This window comes from Ornithorhynchus anatinus, chromosome 13, assembly GCF_004115215.2.
Source record: "Ornithorhynchus anatinus isolate Pmale09 chromosome 13, mOrnAna1.pri.v4, whole genome shotgun sequence".
NCBI lineage: Eukaryota > Metazoa > Chordata > Mammalia > Monotremata > Ornithorhynchidae > Ornithorhynchus > Ornithorhynchus anatinus.
Window position 1 is genome coordinate 38,954,902 of NC_041740.1, and position 14,308 is coordinate 38,969,209.

Sequence of the window (14,308 nt, forward strand, 5' to 3'; positions counted from 1 at the left end):
TGGGGTGATGATGGTTGGGGGCGGGGTGGTGGTCTCACCGCCTGGACTTGCAGCTGCAGGTCATTCTTCTCCTGTAGGAGGGACACCATCTTCTCCTCCAGCTCCTTGCGACGGGCCTCTGACTTCTCCAGCGCATCTTTGATCCTGCCAAACTCCTCCTTCATGGTGGCCATCTCCTTCTCCGTCTCCGCGCTCTTCAGCAGCGGCTTGATCTTGAAGTAGAGCTTCATCCAGGGCCAATTCTTGACCCCCATGAAGGCCCGGATGTTCCACTGAATCACCAGGAGGGCGTCTCTGAGTCGGGGACGTCAGCAAAGATAAGCAAGTGCCATCTCTCCCAGGGACATCAACCACCCCAAATCTCTCTCCCCTCTAATAATAATGTTGGTATTTGTTAAGCGCTTACTATGTGCCGAGCACTGTTCTAAGCGCTGGGGTAGACATAGGGGAATCAGGTTGTCCCACGTGGGGCTCACAGTCTCTACCCCGTCTCACCCACCAACGTGATTCAACCCCATCAGGACTGCACCTGGGAAGAATTCTGGAAAACTCTGGGGAAGTCAGGAACACCATCCGGTGATATTTAGCTTCAAGACCTAAAGCTACTGTGCCACTAAACCTCCATAAATAAGCCCCAATTGTTGACAGCCGTCATCCCTTAATGGGGGGCACTGAGACCAATCTGTCACTCGAGCACTGTCCCTGGCTGAGTGAGAAAAACCCTCATCAACATCCAGACTTTCCTAATGCCAATGATTGTGCCACCCTTTTATGACTTCTCTAATGTCTCTAACTGTTCCTGTGACCTACTGTTCAAAAAGTCTTGATTGCCCCAAAGCGTAGGACTGTCCCAAGTCTGATTACTCCAATGATGCTAAATGCCCCAACATGTATGACGGTTCCAGGCTCCAGTGTGGTCTAGCGGGTACAGCACGTGCTTGGGAGTCAGAAGGACCTGGGTTCTAAACCCAGCTCTGTCACTCATCTGCTTTGTGACCTTGGACAAGTCACTTCACTTCTCTGGGCCTCAGTTACCTCATCTGTAAAATGAGGGTTAAGACCGTGAGCCCCGGGTGGGACAAGGACTGGGTCCAACCCGATTTGCCTGTATCTACTCCAGCGCTTAGTACAGTGCCTGGCACAGAGTAAATGCTTAACAAATTTCACCACCAGCACTGACCATAGCTTTCCCATTGGTACCGATTTGAACACCTGAATGTCTAGTGTCAGCCGGTTCCTTCATCCCTTCTCATTTCGTCTTCAGTCCCTCCCCTCACTCCCTCTCTCTCACCGTCTTCCCCATCTCTCCCCATCCATTCACCTGCGCTCCACGATCTTCTTGAACTCGATGCGCATGAGCTGGCCCCGGCATTGAGCCTGGATCCGGGTGATGATGCGGGACAGCCTCTCGTCCCTCATCTCCTCCAGCAGCCCCAGCAGCCCGGCCTTGAAGAACACCTGGAGAGAGCGGACAAGTGGGGGTGAGATGGGAGCTCTGGGTTGAGCTATCCCTGGGGGACGAATCAGACCTGTAGATGGGTGGGGGGCGGTGGGGCGGCCACCGCCTGAGCAGAGGCAGGGCGGACTGAGAGAGGGTCCTGGGGAGACCAGAGGGGGCCGGGGAGGGAACCCCCTGTGTTCTCTGTGCCCCTTCCCCCGCCCCTCACCTTGGTGTGGCCAAACTTGTACTGGTTGTGGTCGATGTCCAGGGAACCCAGCAGCTTCTCCGCCCCCTTCCTGCTGTCGATGAACTGGCCCTCGGGGATGGCCGCCGGGTTCAGGATGCGGTACCTGCGGGCAGTAGAGATTGTGATCCCCGACTCCTCCCGGCCCTCGCCCCCATGAAACTCCCCCATGGGGCCCAAACCCACCTCTGGCGGAAGTCCCCGTAGAGGATGCGGTTGGGGAAGCCCTTCCTGCAGATCCGGATGCCCTCCAGGACCCCGTTACAGCGCAGCTGGTGCATGACCAGCGGGTTGTCCATCACCCCTGCGGGCCGGAGAGGGCAGGGGCCGCGTGAGACCCAGGCTCTGGGCACGTTCCCTCCCCTTAACGGCCTCCCCTTCACTCACCAGGGGCCTTCCGCTCGTTGGGGATGATACAGCGCACAAAGTGGGGGTGGGTTGTCTTCAGGTTGGCCATGAGTTTATTGAGGTTCTCCTGGGTGGGGTGAAAGATCAGAAGAAGAAGGATGAATCTGTGGCTCCTTGGGAATCAGGGACCAACCCTCTTCCAAACAGTCAGTCAGTGGTATGTACTGAGTGCTTAGTCCTTGCAGAGTCCTGTACTGACCACGTGGGAGAGTACAATATAACAGAATTGACTGACACGTCTGAGCCCCACACCTAAGGATCTAATTCCCGGCCACTAATCTGCAAATCATTTGCACATCTCCAAGCTCCAAGTCCCCGCCTTTCTTCTCCAAGTCTCCGCCAGGTCTGCGTTGTCAGACCGGGTTGGGCCAGGCTGGGAGAAAGCGGGGTTGGGGTATCCAGGGAGACCACCAGGAGCCTAGCCCTCTCTCACCCGGTGCAGGGCCGACACGGTCTGGAAGGAAGAGCCTTTCTTCTTTCCTCCTTTGCCCTTGCCGCCATCTCCTGTCGGGCAGAGAAATGAGGAAATGAACTGAGCCGGAGGCAGCTGGAGCCCCCTCTTCTGATGGGACCCTCCCCCCTCCGCCCTCCATCCCTCCCTCCATCTCCTCCCTCCGCCTCCCCTCCGATCCACGGTCCTTCATCTTTCTCCTCTTCCCGATCTGACTCTGGAGTTTTCTTCCTCCCCATCTCCGGTCCCGAGGATCAGCTCCTGCTCCTCCCCCGCAACGGCACACGCTGATGTCCCCGAGTCACCCACCCCAACCTCACCTGCATCGGCGGCAGCGTAGGTGGAGAAGAGCGTGGCCATGAGCTTGAGGGAGGACTTCTGATAGAGGCCCACCACGGTCTCGTTGAGCGGGTCCTTGTTCTTCTCCAGCCAGCCCAGGATGTTGTAGTCCACCGTGCCCGCGTAGTGCACCAGGGAGAAGTGGGCCTCCGGCTTCCCCTTGATGTTGCGTGGCTTCCCGAAGTTGTTGGACTTGCCCAGGTGGTTGTCGTACAGTTTGGCCTTGAAGGTCGTGTCGCTGGCCTTGGGGAACATACACTCCTCCTCCAGGATGGACATGATGCCCATGGGCTGGGGAAGGCAGAGGGAGACGTCACCGAGCATGCTCCAAAGGGCTCAGAGAATCGCGGGGAGGTCGACTTGTCCATCCCCCTGCCTCCAAGCCTTGGACCCACCGCAGGCAGGTTTCCGAGCCCTCCGGGGACACTAAATAGGTGTACATTGCCGAATAGCCTTTTCAGTGTTCTATCACAATCCTGAGAGGATAGAAAGTCTGGCCTACTGACACCACTACTCTACTATTGCTATTATTATTGTAATTAGTAATAATAATAATAATGATAGTATTATTATTCCTTTACTATTTCCCTTATCCCTATTCTATTTTAACGTCTGTCTCCCCAGCTGCCTCCGGCTCAGTTTCGTTTCCTCATTAGACTGTAAACTCCTTGTGGATACGGATCAGATCTACCAACTCTGTTGTATCGTACTTTTCCAAGCGCTTAATGCAGTGCTCTGCGCACAGTCGGTGCTCAATAAATATCATTGATTGAATTTTTTTTTATGGCATCTGTTGAGCATTTATTATGTGCCAGGCACTCTACTAAGCACTAGGGTAGATACGAGATAGTCGGGTTGGACACGGTCCACGTCTCACGGTCTTAATCCCCGTTTTACAGATGAGGTTGCTGAGGCACAGAGAAGTTAAGTGACGTGCCCAAGGTCACACAGCAGACGAGTAGCAGAATCAGGATTGGAACCCAGGTCCTCTGACTCCCAGGCCCAAGCTGTTTCCACTAGGCCACGCTGCCTCTCTCGCCAAACGACGGAATTGACCAGCGGGCCAAACTTCTTATGGGAGTGACCTTACCGAGGAGTGAAAGCAGCGATCAGCTTCCCCCTCGGCCTTCTTTCCAGGCTGAATCCTATCGACCCTGTCCTCCCTCCTAAAGTGGTAACTCCTTGAGGGCAGGGGACATGTCACTTCTTTTTTTTGTACTTCCCAAGCGCTTAGTACAAAACTTCCCAAGTTCTGAGTACAGTGCAGGGCACCGCGTGGGTGTTCATAAATACGAACGCGACTACGCCGAGGTCTGATTTTTCAGTTAATTCAGTTGCTTATCTCCGGCCCTCGTCTGTGCTACTGATAGAGAAATCAATCAGTGCAACGTGGGCAGTGTTGCTGTCCTCTTGTGAATGTGAGCGGATCCCCTCTCTGAGGTTTTCTGGGGAGATCCCTTTCTGCTCCCCAGACACGCTTCAGGGACCGATCAGTCGATTAATCAATAGCAACTATTGAGAGCCTAGAGGGAAGAAAACTGTTCTAAGCACAGGGAGAGCAAGAGAGTTAATAGACGTGACCCCTGACCTCGGGGAACTTCTGTCCAGGGAGAGGGGTCCTTGTCTTCCTCCTTCTCCCAGGGCTGATTCTACCTATCCTTTTAAAGAAGGGCCCTCACTAGGATGAGAGGGGGCTGCGGCACCTTCTCGATGAGGTCGATGCAGGCCTGCAGGTCCATGCCGAAGTCGATGAACTCCCACTCGATGCCCTCCTTCTTGTACTCCTCCTGCTCCAGCACGAACATGTGGTGGTTGAAGAACTGCTGCAGCTTCTCGTTGGTGAAGTTGATGCACAGCTGCTCGAAGCTGTTGAACTGGAGCGGGGGAGGCCGTCACGGACAAGGGCGGGACCACCGGGAACGGCCCGGCGCGGGTCCCGGGACTCCCGGCGGCAGGGTCCGACCCCAGGGAGGGATCGCGGTGGCCGACTCCCCCCGACTCCCGCCGCCCGGGCCTCCCCGACTCACGTCGAAGATCTCGAAGCCGGCGATGTCCAGGACGCCGATGAAATACTGCCGCGGCTGCTTGGTCTCCAGGGAGGCGTTGATGCGCGTCACCATCCAGTTGAACATCTTCTCGTACACGGACTTGGCCAGGGCCCCGATGGAGTAATACACCTGCTGGACGCTCTGCCCCTTGGTGACGTACTCGTTGCCGACCTTCACCCGCGGGTGGCACAGCCCCTTCAGCAGGTCGGCCGAGTTCAGCCCCATGAGGTAGGCCGATTTGTCAGCCTCTGGAGGAGAGGAGGGGGTGAAGAAGAGAGTGCTCTATCTCTTCTTTCCATCCCCTCTGGCTCTTGGTTTTTTTATGGTATTTGTTCAGCGCTTACTTTGTGCTGGACACTGTACTAATCGCTGGGGTAGATACAAGATAGTCAAGCTGGACACAATTCAGGTCCCACCTGGGGCTCACAGTCTCAATCCACATTTTACAGATGAGATAACTGAGGTACGGAGAAGTGAAGTGACTTGCTCAAGGTCACAAAGCAGACCTTGTGGCGGAGCTGGGATTAAAACTCAGGTCCTCTGACTCCCAGGTCCAGGCTCTTTCCACTACTAGGCCATGCTGCTTCCCTGTAAGCAGCCTGCAGACCTCGTCGGCTTCTCCCTTACCTTCAGTGCCGTCGGGCTCGGCCTGCTCCTCTCGCTGCTTCTGCTTGAACTTCATGTTCCCGTAATGCATGATGGCACCCGTCAGCTTGTAGACCCCGGCCTTCTCCTCCGGGGTGAAGCCCAGCACGTCAAAAGCGCTCTACAGACGGACAGGCAGATAGACAGCGGATGCTTCAGGTCTGGACCCCCATGGTGCTGGGAGAGGGTCCCACGGGCCTGCTCCCTGCCCCCATCCCTCCCCCCAACCCCTGGGTGGGCCTCCCCACACTCACGTCGGTGGCCAAGAGCTCCTCGGAGTCGTCGATGGAGGCCACGGTCACCTCCCCCTGGGACACGAAGGAGTAGTCGTAGGGGTTGTTGGTGATCAGCAGCATGTCTGTTCCGGGAAGGGAGGAAAGGGAGAGGGGAAGAGCCGGGGACAGAAAGGCGGGGAGGCCGAGGAACGGGGCGAGAAGACGAGAGAGACGGGGAACGAGAAGAGAGGTGGAGAAGAAGTGGGAAGGGGGAAGAGAAGGGGGGAATGAGGAAAAGAAAGACAGATAAAGGAAGAGAGACGAGGGAGATGCGGGAAGGGAGGAGGGACATGGAAGGAAATGGGGGAACAGGATGGGGGATGGAGGGGGCAGGATTAGAATTGAAGTTTGCGGGAGTTAAGAGAAGATGAAGGAGGAAAAGAGCGGGTCGAGGAGTGAGAAGGAGGAGACGCCAGCGGAAAAGACAAAGGAAAGGAGAGAGTAGGAGTAAGGGACAGGTTCAGGTTAAGAAAAAAGGAGTAGAAAAATAGAGGAGAGAGAAGGAAAGAAGGAACAGTGTGAGAAGAGAAAGAAATAATCAGTGGAGAGCAACAGGTAGAGGGAGATGATGAAAGAAGGAGAAATAGGGGAAAGGAAGGGAAGGGAAGTGTGGGGAGGGAAAGAGGAGTAAAGAAAAGTTAGTGAGTGATTTGGGGACAGGACAGAGTAGTGGTGAGGAGGGGGGAGTGTAGCTTCTGGAGGAATTGGGTCTCCGTTTACAAATGCTAAGGCTAGTGGTGGCCCTGACTCACCCAGCAGCTCTGGCTTCTTGTTGGATATGATCTGGTAGAAGATGTGATAGTTCCTCTCCGACTTCAGCTGGCAGATCACGCGCGACTTCTCCAGGAGATCTGACGGGGGTCAGGGGTTAGAGCTGGGGAGAGGGCATGGAGGTCGGGAGAGACCGAGACACAGAGATCGAGCGGAGTGGGCATAGAAGAGAGACAGTGACAAAGAGACAGAAACACCGAGAGGCAGAAGTGGAATCGGAGAGGTGAGGACGGAGACAGAGATGAAGATGGAAGGGAAGACGGCTGAGAGAGAAAGAGACAGTGAGAGATCCAGACACAGACAAAGATGGTTGAGAGAGAGAGAGGCAGGGAGTGGTCCAGAAACAACGGCAGTTGAGAGAAAGAGACAGGGAGAGATCCAGGCAGAAACAAAGATGGTTGAGAAATGGAGACAGGGAATGATTGAGACAGAGACAAAGATGCTTGAGAGTCAGGAACAGGGAGAGATGCAGACAGAGGCAAAGACAGTGAGAGAGAGAGACCAGGAGAGATCCAGACAGAGATCAAGATGGCTGAGAGATGGAGACAGGGAGACAACCAGAGACAAAGAGGCTGAGAGACAGAGACAGTGAGAGACTGTAAACTCCTCTTTATGCTGCAAATAATTTGTGGGCAGGGACCATATCTACCAACTTTGGTATATTGTACTCTAAGTGTACAGTACTCTGCACACGGTAAGTGCTTTATAAATATGATCGACTGACTGAGAGAACCAGACAGAGATGAAGATCACTGAGAGACAGAGCCTGGGAGAGATCCAAAAAAAGACAGAGCTGAGAGACAAAGACAGCGAGAGACCCCGTTGGGAGGGACCGAGGGCGGACGGGGGAAAGCGGGATGGAGCTCAGGCTGAGCCCGGACACCTGGGTCACTCACAGGTCTCAATGTCGGCGGATGCCAGCTTCCCCGTCGCTCCGAAGTGGATGCGGATGAATTTCCCCTGGGAGACGGAGGGAAGGAGGTTAATTAAGATAGAAGGAGGGGAGCCCACCCAGAAAATCCCCAGATTCGGGACTATCGTGTTCTAGTCCTCCCTCCCGCAGCTAGACCACTCTGGTATATGATGATTTACTCCCTCATTCACACCATCTTTCCAATCCCTTTCCCCTTCCCTCTCTGCAAATCATTTTATGTCGGTCTCCCCCCACTATATCGTAAACTCCCTGAGGACAGACACTGTGTCTTTTCCCCTCTATTGTATGCTCCCAAGCGCTTAATACAGCGGGCGCTCAGTCAGGGCTCTGGATTGATGGATGGTCGGGCTAGCAGGTCAGGCCCACGGTGTATATCGCTATTTACTTCAGGGGTTGGCACAGCCCCAGGTGTAGCAGGGCAGTAGAAGGCCTTGCCCCTGCTTACCCCGGCTCCCAGGGTTGGGGAGGAGGACAAGCAAACCGACCAAGACTTCCAGGGGAGTCTGGGAACTTCTCTGAGCCTGGGTATCTCCACCTATAAAATGAGGATCAAACACCCTCCTCCAGCCTCCCACCCAGGGGTACTTGGGAATGAGGGCTTTAATAATAATAATAATGTTGGTATTTGTTAAGCTCTTACTATGCGCCGAGCACTGTTCTAAGCGCTGGGGTAGATACAGGGTTGTTCATTCATTCATTCAATAGTATTTATTGAGCGCTTACTATGTGCAGAGCACTGTACTAAGCGCTTGGAATGAACAAGTCAGCAACAGATAGAGACGGTCCCTGCCGTTTGACGGGCTTACAGTCTAATCGTCCCTCGTGAGGCTCAGTGTCTTCATCCCCAGTTTACAGATGAGGGAATTGAAGCACAGAGAAGTTATGTGACTGCCCCACAGTCACACAGCTGACAAGTGGCAGATCCCGGATTCGAACCCATGACCTCTGACTCCCAAGCCTGGGCTCTTTCCACTTAGCCATGCTACTTTTACCATTCAATCATCTCACCCCCTCCTACTTTATCTCCCGATCAACTATAGCCCAGCCCGTACACTTGGTTCTTGTAGCGCCTGCTTGCTCACTGTGCCCCGATCTCATCTGTCTCACCACCGACCCCTTTCCCACATCTTCCTTCTGGTCTGGAACGTTCACCCCAGTCAAATATATGCCAGACCACCACTCTCCCCTTAAAGCCTTATTAAAGTGACATCTCCTTCAAGAGGCCTTCCCCGATTCGGCCCTCTTTTCCCGGCTCCCTCTCCCTTCCGCGTTGTCTGTGCGCCGGGATCTGTGACCTTTGGCCATCCGGTATCCGTCCCACCCTCAGCCCCGCAGCACTTACGTTCACATACGTAAATTATTCATTTATATTAACGTCAGTCTCCCGCTCTAGACTGTAAGCTGGTTGTGGGCGGGGAACGTATTGCACTCTCTCAAGAGCTGAGTACAGTGCTCTGCACCCAGCAAGCACTCAATAAATACCATCGACTGGTGAACTGAGGGAACCGAAGGGAACTCACGAAGCGGGAGGAGTTGTCATTGCGCACGGTCTTGGCGTTGCCGAAGGCCTCCAGGGCGGGGTTGGCCTGGATGATCTGGTCCTCCAGGGTCCCCTGTGGATGGGCGGGGATAAACACACATACACACACACCACACACGCACACATGCAGAGGAATCAGACTCAGGGGCTCAGCCCACTGATCTGGGCTGGCGGGGCCCGCGGGAAGGGGCGGTGAGGGACAGTTACTCTTTTAAAACCTTACTGAGCGCCCATCTCCTCCAAGAGGCCTTCCCTGACTAAGCCCTCCTTTCCTCTTCTCCCACCCCCTCCTGCGTAGCCCTGACCTGCTCCTTTTATTCATCCCCCCCTCCCAGCTCCACAGCACTTGTGTACATAGCTGTAATTTATTTCTATTCATGTCTGTCTCTCCCTCTGGACTGTAAACTCGTGGTGGCCAAGGAATATGACTGCTTATGGTTAGAGTGGACTCTCCCAAGCGCTTAGTACAGTGCTCTGGCCACAGTAAGCGCTCAATAAATACGACTGAATGAATGAATGAATAAATGGACAGCCCAGACACAAGGACGGCCGGGGGCTTCATGAGACGAGACCTGGGCGTGGGGCAGGCCCAGGGGTGGGGCAGGGCTCCTGAGTTCTCTCTTGGTCCATTTGCAGCTTGTCCCTGCAGGGCAGTTTTCTTGGCAGGGATCATCCCTCCCCCCAGCCACAGGGCCTGAGTCCTGGGGGGCTCCTGGAGAGATGGGGAGGTAGGCCAGGTTCGGCCCCGTGCTCCTGCGGGCACCTTGTTGGCGTTGGCACCCTCCTTCTTGCCACGGTCCCCGATGGCAGCGATGCTGGCGAAGTACTGGATGACACGTTTCGTGTTCACCGTCTTCCCTGCTCCGGATTCTCCGCTGGGGATCCAGAGGCCAATCGGAACTTGGCATCCCCCCCACACCTCCCCGGTCAGCGCTCAGCACCTATAGATTCCTCCCGATCAGAGCCCATCACCCACCATTCTCTGTCCAGTTAGAGCTCAACTGTCCCTCCACCACCTCCAATCAGTTCTCGATGCTCACAGACCCCCCCAGAGGGACCACCATTCTCCCTAGGCCCATCGCCCACTTCCCTCCCTCAACCGGATTAGAAGTGGGAGCCGAGTTAGAGCTGTGGGAGAGCTGTGAGGGAGCTGGGGGTGGGGAGCTGGGGGTGAGTTGTGGGTGAACTATGAGGGGGCTGTGAGAAAGCTAAGGAGGGGCTGTGGGAGAGCTGTGGGGGAGCTGAGGGGAGTTTGTGGGCGGACTGTGGGGGAAGCTGGGGGGGAACTGAGGGGGAACTGTGAGAAAATGAGGGAAGGGCTGGGGGAGAGGTATGGGGGAACTGAAGGGGAGCTGTAGAGGAGCAGAGGGGTTGCTGTGAGAGATATGTGAAGGCGTTATGGGGAAAGCTGGGAGGGACCTGGGAGGGCTGTGGGAAAGCTAAGGAGGGGCTGTGGGAGAGCTGAAGAGGAGCTGAGGGGGAGCTGTAGAGGAGAAGAGGGGAGCGTGGGAGAACTGGGGAGAGGAAAGAGACTCACGTGATAAGGACAGACTGATTCTCTCGGTCTGGAAGAGAGGAGGAGAGCACAGATTACCGAAGAGCCCCCTGCTCCCGCCGTGACTCTGGGGCAGATGAAGTCTCTTTTTCTGGCACAGGTACCAGGCCGGAGGTGGGGAAGGGGAGACTCTCACCTGTCAGCATGTACTGATAAGCGTTGTCCGAGATGGAGAAAATGTGGGGCGGAGCCTCACTCCTCTTCTTGCCCCTGTAGGCATTCACCACCTCGGTGTTATACACTGGCAGCCATTTGTAGGGATTGACGGTGACGCAGAACAGGCCCGAGTAGGTCTGGAACCAGGGAACGGGGAGAGACGGGTAGGCAGGTGGAGAGACGCCGAGAGACACGGAGAGAGAGGGCATGAGCATCACGAGGAAGAGGGGGCGGCCAGAGGAGGGGAGAGATTGACAAGGAGACGGGTTAAGCTCTGGGAGGAGGATAGGATCACATCTGCGCCTCGTCCTGTGTTTGTTGGCCTCCCTAATAATAGTTATAATAATTACAGTATCTGTTAGGCATTTACTCTGTGTCAAGCACTGTTCTAACTGCTGATGGTGATAGCGCTGGTATCTTCGGAGCATCCACTGGATGCCTTGGATTGTACTAATCCCTGCCTCCAAGGAGGTTTCACTCCAATGGGAAGGGGGCAGACATTATCATACTTAATCAGCCAACCGATTAATTATATTTATCGACTGCTTACTGTGTGCAGAGCACTGTATTAAGCCCTCAGGACAGTACAATAAAACAGAGGTTGGTAGACACCGTCCCCGCCCGCAAGGAGCTGACAGTCTAGAGGGGGAGACAGTCATGGATATAAATGAATGAATTACGGATATAATAATAATAATAATGTTGGTATTTGTTAAGCGCTTACTATGCGCAGAGCACTGTTCTAAGTGCTGGGGTAGATACAGGGTCATCAGGTTGACCCACGTGAGGCTCACAGTCTTAATCCCCATTTTACAGATGAGGCAACTGAGGCATTGAAAAGTGAAGTGACTTGCCCACAGACACACAGCTGATTTGAACCCATGACCTCTGGCTCCCAAGCCCGGGGTCTTTCCACTGAGCCATGCCGCTTTCCATGGACAAGTGCTGTGGGGGTTGAGGGTGAAAAAAGAGCAAATCTAAGTGCAAGGGTGAAGCAGAAGGGAGTGGGAGAAGAGGAAATGAGGGCTTAGTCAGGGAAGGCCTCTTGGAGGAGGTGGGCCTTCAGTAAGGTTTTGAAGGTGGGGAGAGTCATTGTCCACAGATCTACAACCAGAATGAACTAGGGAGATCCTTCAGGGAACTGTCACTGACTCCTCTTAGGCTGGGCGTGGGGCCTAGGGTCCCTCCTTCCGGTTCTACCACTTGTCTGCTGGGTGACCTTCGTCAAGTCGCTTCATTTCTCTGCGCCTCAGTTCCCTCATCTGTAAAATGGGGATCGAGACTGTGAGCCCTATGTGGGAGAGGGATTGTGTCCAACCAGATGACCTTGCATCTACCCCAGTGCTTTGAACAGTGCCCAGCACACAGTAAGCACTTAACAAATATCACAGTTATTATTACTTCTATTATTGTGTAGGAGCCAAGCTAATCCTCCCCACTCCGCCTCTTCGGATTTCCCCACCTTTCCTTCGTGTTGGTTATGTGACAGGGAGCCCCCCCCCAATTCCTCAGACCCTTCAGGTCTTTCCGATGTGTCCACCTCTAGGGCACCCAGTCAAGAGGTGCTATAATGTTCTTGCATGGGGTCATAACTGGGGCGGGGGGCGTTGGCGAGGGGTCCCCCAATTACTCACGTAAATCATCCAGGCAGCGTAGCGCTCCTTGAGGTTGTAAAGCACAGCGGGTTCGTGCAAGAAGGTCAGCATGGCCATGTCCTCGATCTTGTCGAACTTGGGCGGGTTCTGCTGGTGCACATCAGCTTCCTTGACTGTCACGGTCTGGAGGGAGAGAGGGAGAGCCATCTTTCAGCCCAGCAGCCAGTAGTATTGATTGACCACCACCCGGTGCAGACCACTGTGCCCAGTGGAAAGAGCCCCAGCCCGGGAGCCAGAGGACCTGGGTTCTAGGGAATGTGCCTGTTTATTGTTGTATTGGCCTGTCCCAAGCGCTCGGTACAGTGCTCTGCACACTGTAAGCGTTCAATAAATACAGTCGACTGACTGACTAATCCTGGCCACGTCTGCTGTGTGACCTTGGGCTTGACTTCTCTGTGCCTCAGCTCCCCCATCTGCAAAATGGGGATTCAATTCCTGTTCTCCCTCCTACTGAGCACCATGGGGGAACTGATGTAGTACAGTGCTTGGCACGTAGTAAGCGCTTTACAAAAACCACAATTATTATCATTATTATTATTAGATACCATTAGATACTGGCTCTCTATGCCTGCAGTGACCCTGAGGGTGGCTCCTCAGAGGACCCTTCAGAGGCTGGTTCATTGACCTCCAGGGACCCTGAAGCCCTTGCAGCCTCATTGCCCTGACCTTCGACCCTCAGCCGGCATTCTGCCCCTGAATAATCGATTTCTATTTTCTTTTTAAATTTATGGTATTGGTTAAGCACTTACTATATGTAGGGCATATTGTGTTGTAGGCCTCGAGACCGTACGTTCTGTTTTTAAAAAATAGTATTTGTTAAGTGCTTTCTATATGCCACTCAGTGTACTAAGCACTGGGGTAGATAGAAGATAACCGGGCTGGACAGAGTCCGTGTCCCACATGAGGCTCACAGTCTTAATCCCATTTTATGGATGAGGTATCTGAGGCACAGAGGAGTGACGTGCATAGCTGTAATTTATTTATATTAATGTCTGTCTTCCCCTCTAGACTGTAAGCTCATTTTGGGCAGGGAATGTATCACACACACACACACACACCATGTTGTTAAATTGTACTCTCCCAAGTAAATATGACTGACTGATTGATTGACCGAAATGACTTGCCCAAGGTCGATCAGCAGGTACATAGTGGAGCGAGGATTAAAACCTAGGGCCTTTGACTCCCAGGTCCATGGTCTTTCCACTAGCCCTCGCTACTTCGGTTGAGGGGAGCACTCACCTGAAATTTGCATATCGTTTGCTTGTGGCTCATTTTTACACTGGCCAGGCTCCACCAGAGACCTTCGTCCCCTCCTCCGCTGCCCCCTCCCATTCGCCCTCTCCCTCCCGGCCCCATCACCCACCTTGCCGTTCTCCGTCTCGGCGGTGACCTTGCCCCCGTCCCGGGACACGATCTTGGCCTTGACGAACTCCTCCTTGTCATCGGGCACGAAGACCTGGGTGCGGATGTCGAAGGCCCGGGTCTGGGCCTCCAGACGCTCCTTGTCCGACTTGCGCAGGAAGGGGGCGGCCGCCCCAAACTCCGCCATTGCCGAATCGCCCATCCTCGCGGCGAGCTGGCAGAGTGGAGAGCAGACACCTTGACCTCCGAGGGCCCGTGCGGCCGGTGAGTCGGTAGGCATGGACGCGGATGGGGCTGGGAGGTGGGGGGCGGGGAGGGCGATCCCTTCAGGGGGGACCCCAACCTCGCCATTGATGCCAACCCCTGTTCCCCTCTGGTGTTACCCCACTTTCCACTGGCCTTTCACGTAGGAAAATAGTAATAAAATAATAATAGTAGCAATTGGGAAATTTGTTCAGCACTTACTATGTGCCAAGCACTGTAC

At 54.5% G+C, this 14,308-nt stretch overlaps 1 protein-coding gene across 1 annotated transcript in view; it reads right to left on the reverse strand.

Moving 5' to 3' along the window:
• MYH6 (myosin heavy chain 6) overlaps positions 1-14,038 on the reverse strand; it is a 28,700-nt gene extending 14,662 nt beyond the window's left edge. Inside the window, exons 1-19 of the mRNA XM_029077790.1 lie at positions 13,826-14,038; positions 12,442-12,585; positions 10,788-10,944; positions 10,634-10,661; positions 9,860-9,971; positions 9,077-9,169; positions 7,519-7,582; positions 6,604-6,702; positions 5,831-5,934; positions 5,559-5,697; positions 4,911-5,179; positions 4,587-4,757; positions 2,865-3,174; positions 2,527-2,597; positions 2,073-2,160; positions 1,872-1,989; positions 1,668-1,791; positions 1,322-1,458; positions 39-294 (exon numbers count right to left, since the gene is read on the reverse strand). Of these exons, the coding sequence (XP_028933623.1) occupies positions 39-294; positions 1,322-1,458; positions 1,668-1,791; positions 1,872-1,989; positions 2,073-2,160; positions 2,527-2,597; positions 2,865-3,174; positions 4,587-4,757; positions 4,911-5,179; positions 5,559-5,697; positions 5,831-5,934; positions 6,604-6,702; positions 7,519-7,582; positions 9,077-9,169; positions 9,860-9,971; positions 10,634-10,661; positions 10,788-10,944; positions 12,442-12,585; positions 13,826-14,026 (2,685 nt within the window). The 5' untranslated portion in view covers positions 14,027-14,038. The remainder of the gene's footprint in view (positions 1-38; positions 295-1,321; positions 1,459-1,667; positions 1,792-1,871; positions 1,990-2,072; positions 2,161-2,526; positions 2,598-2,864; positions 3,175-4,586; positions 4,758-4,910; positions 5,180-5,558; positions 5,698-5,830; positions 5,935-6,603; positions 6,703-7,518; positions 7,583-9,076; positions 9,170-9,859; positions 9,972-10,633; positions 10,662-10,787; positions 10,945-12,441; positions 12,586-13,825) is intronic.
• Between the last annotated feature and the right edge of the window lie 270 nt (positions 14,039-14,308).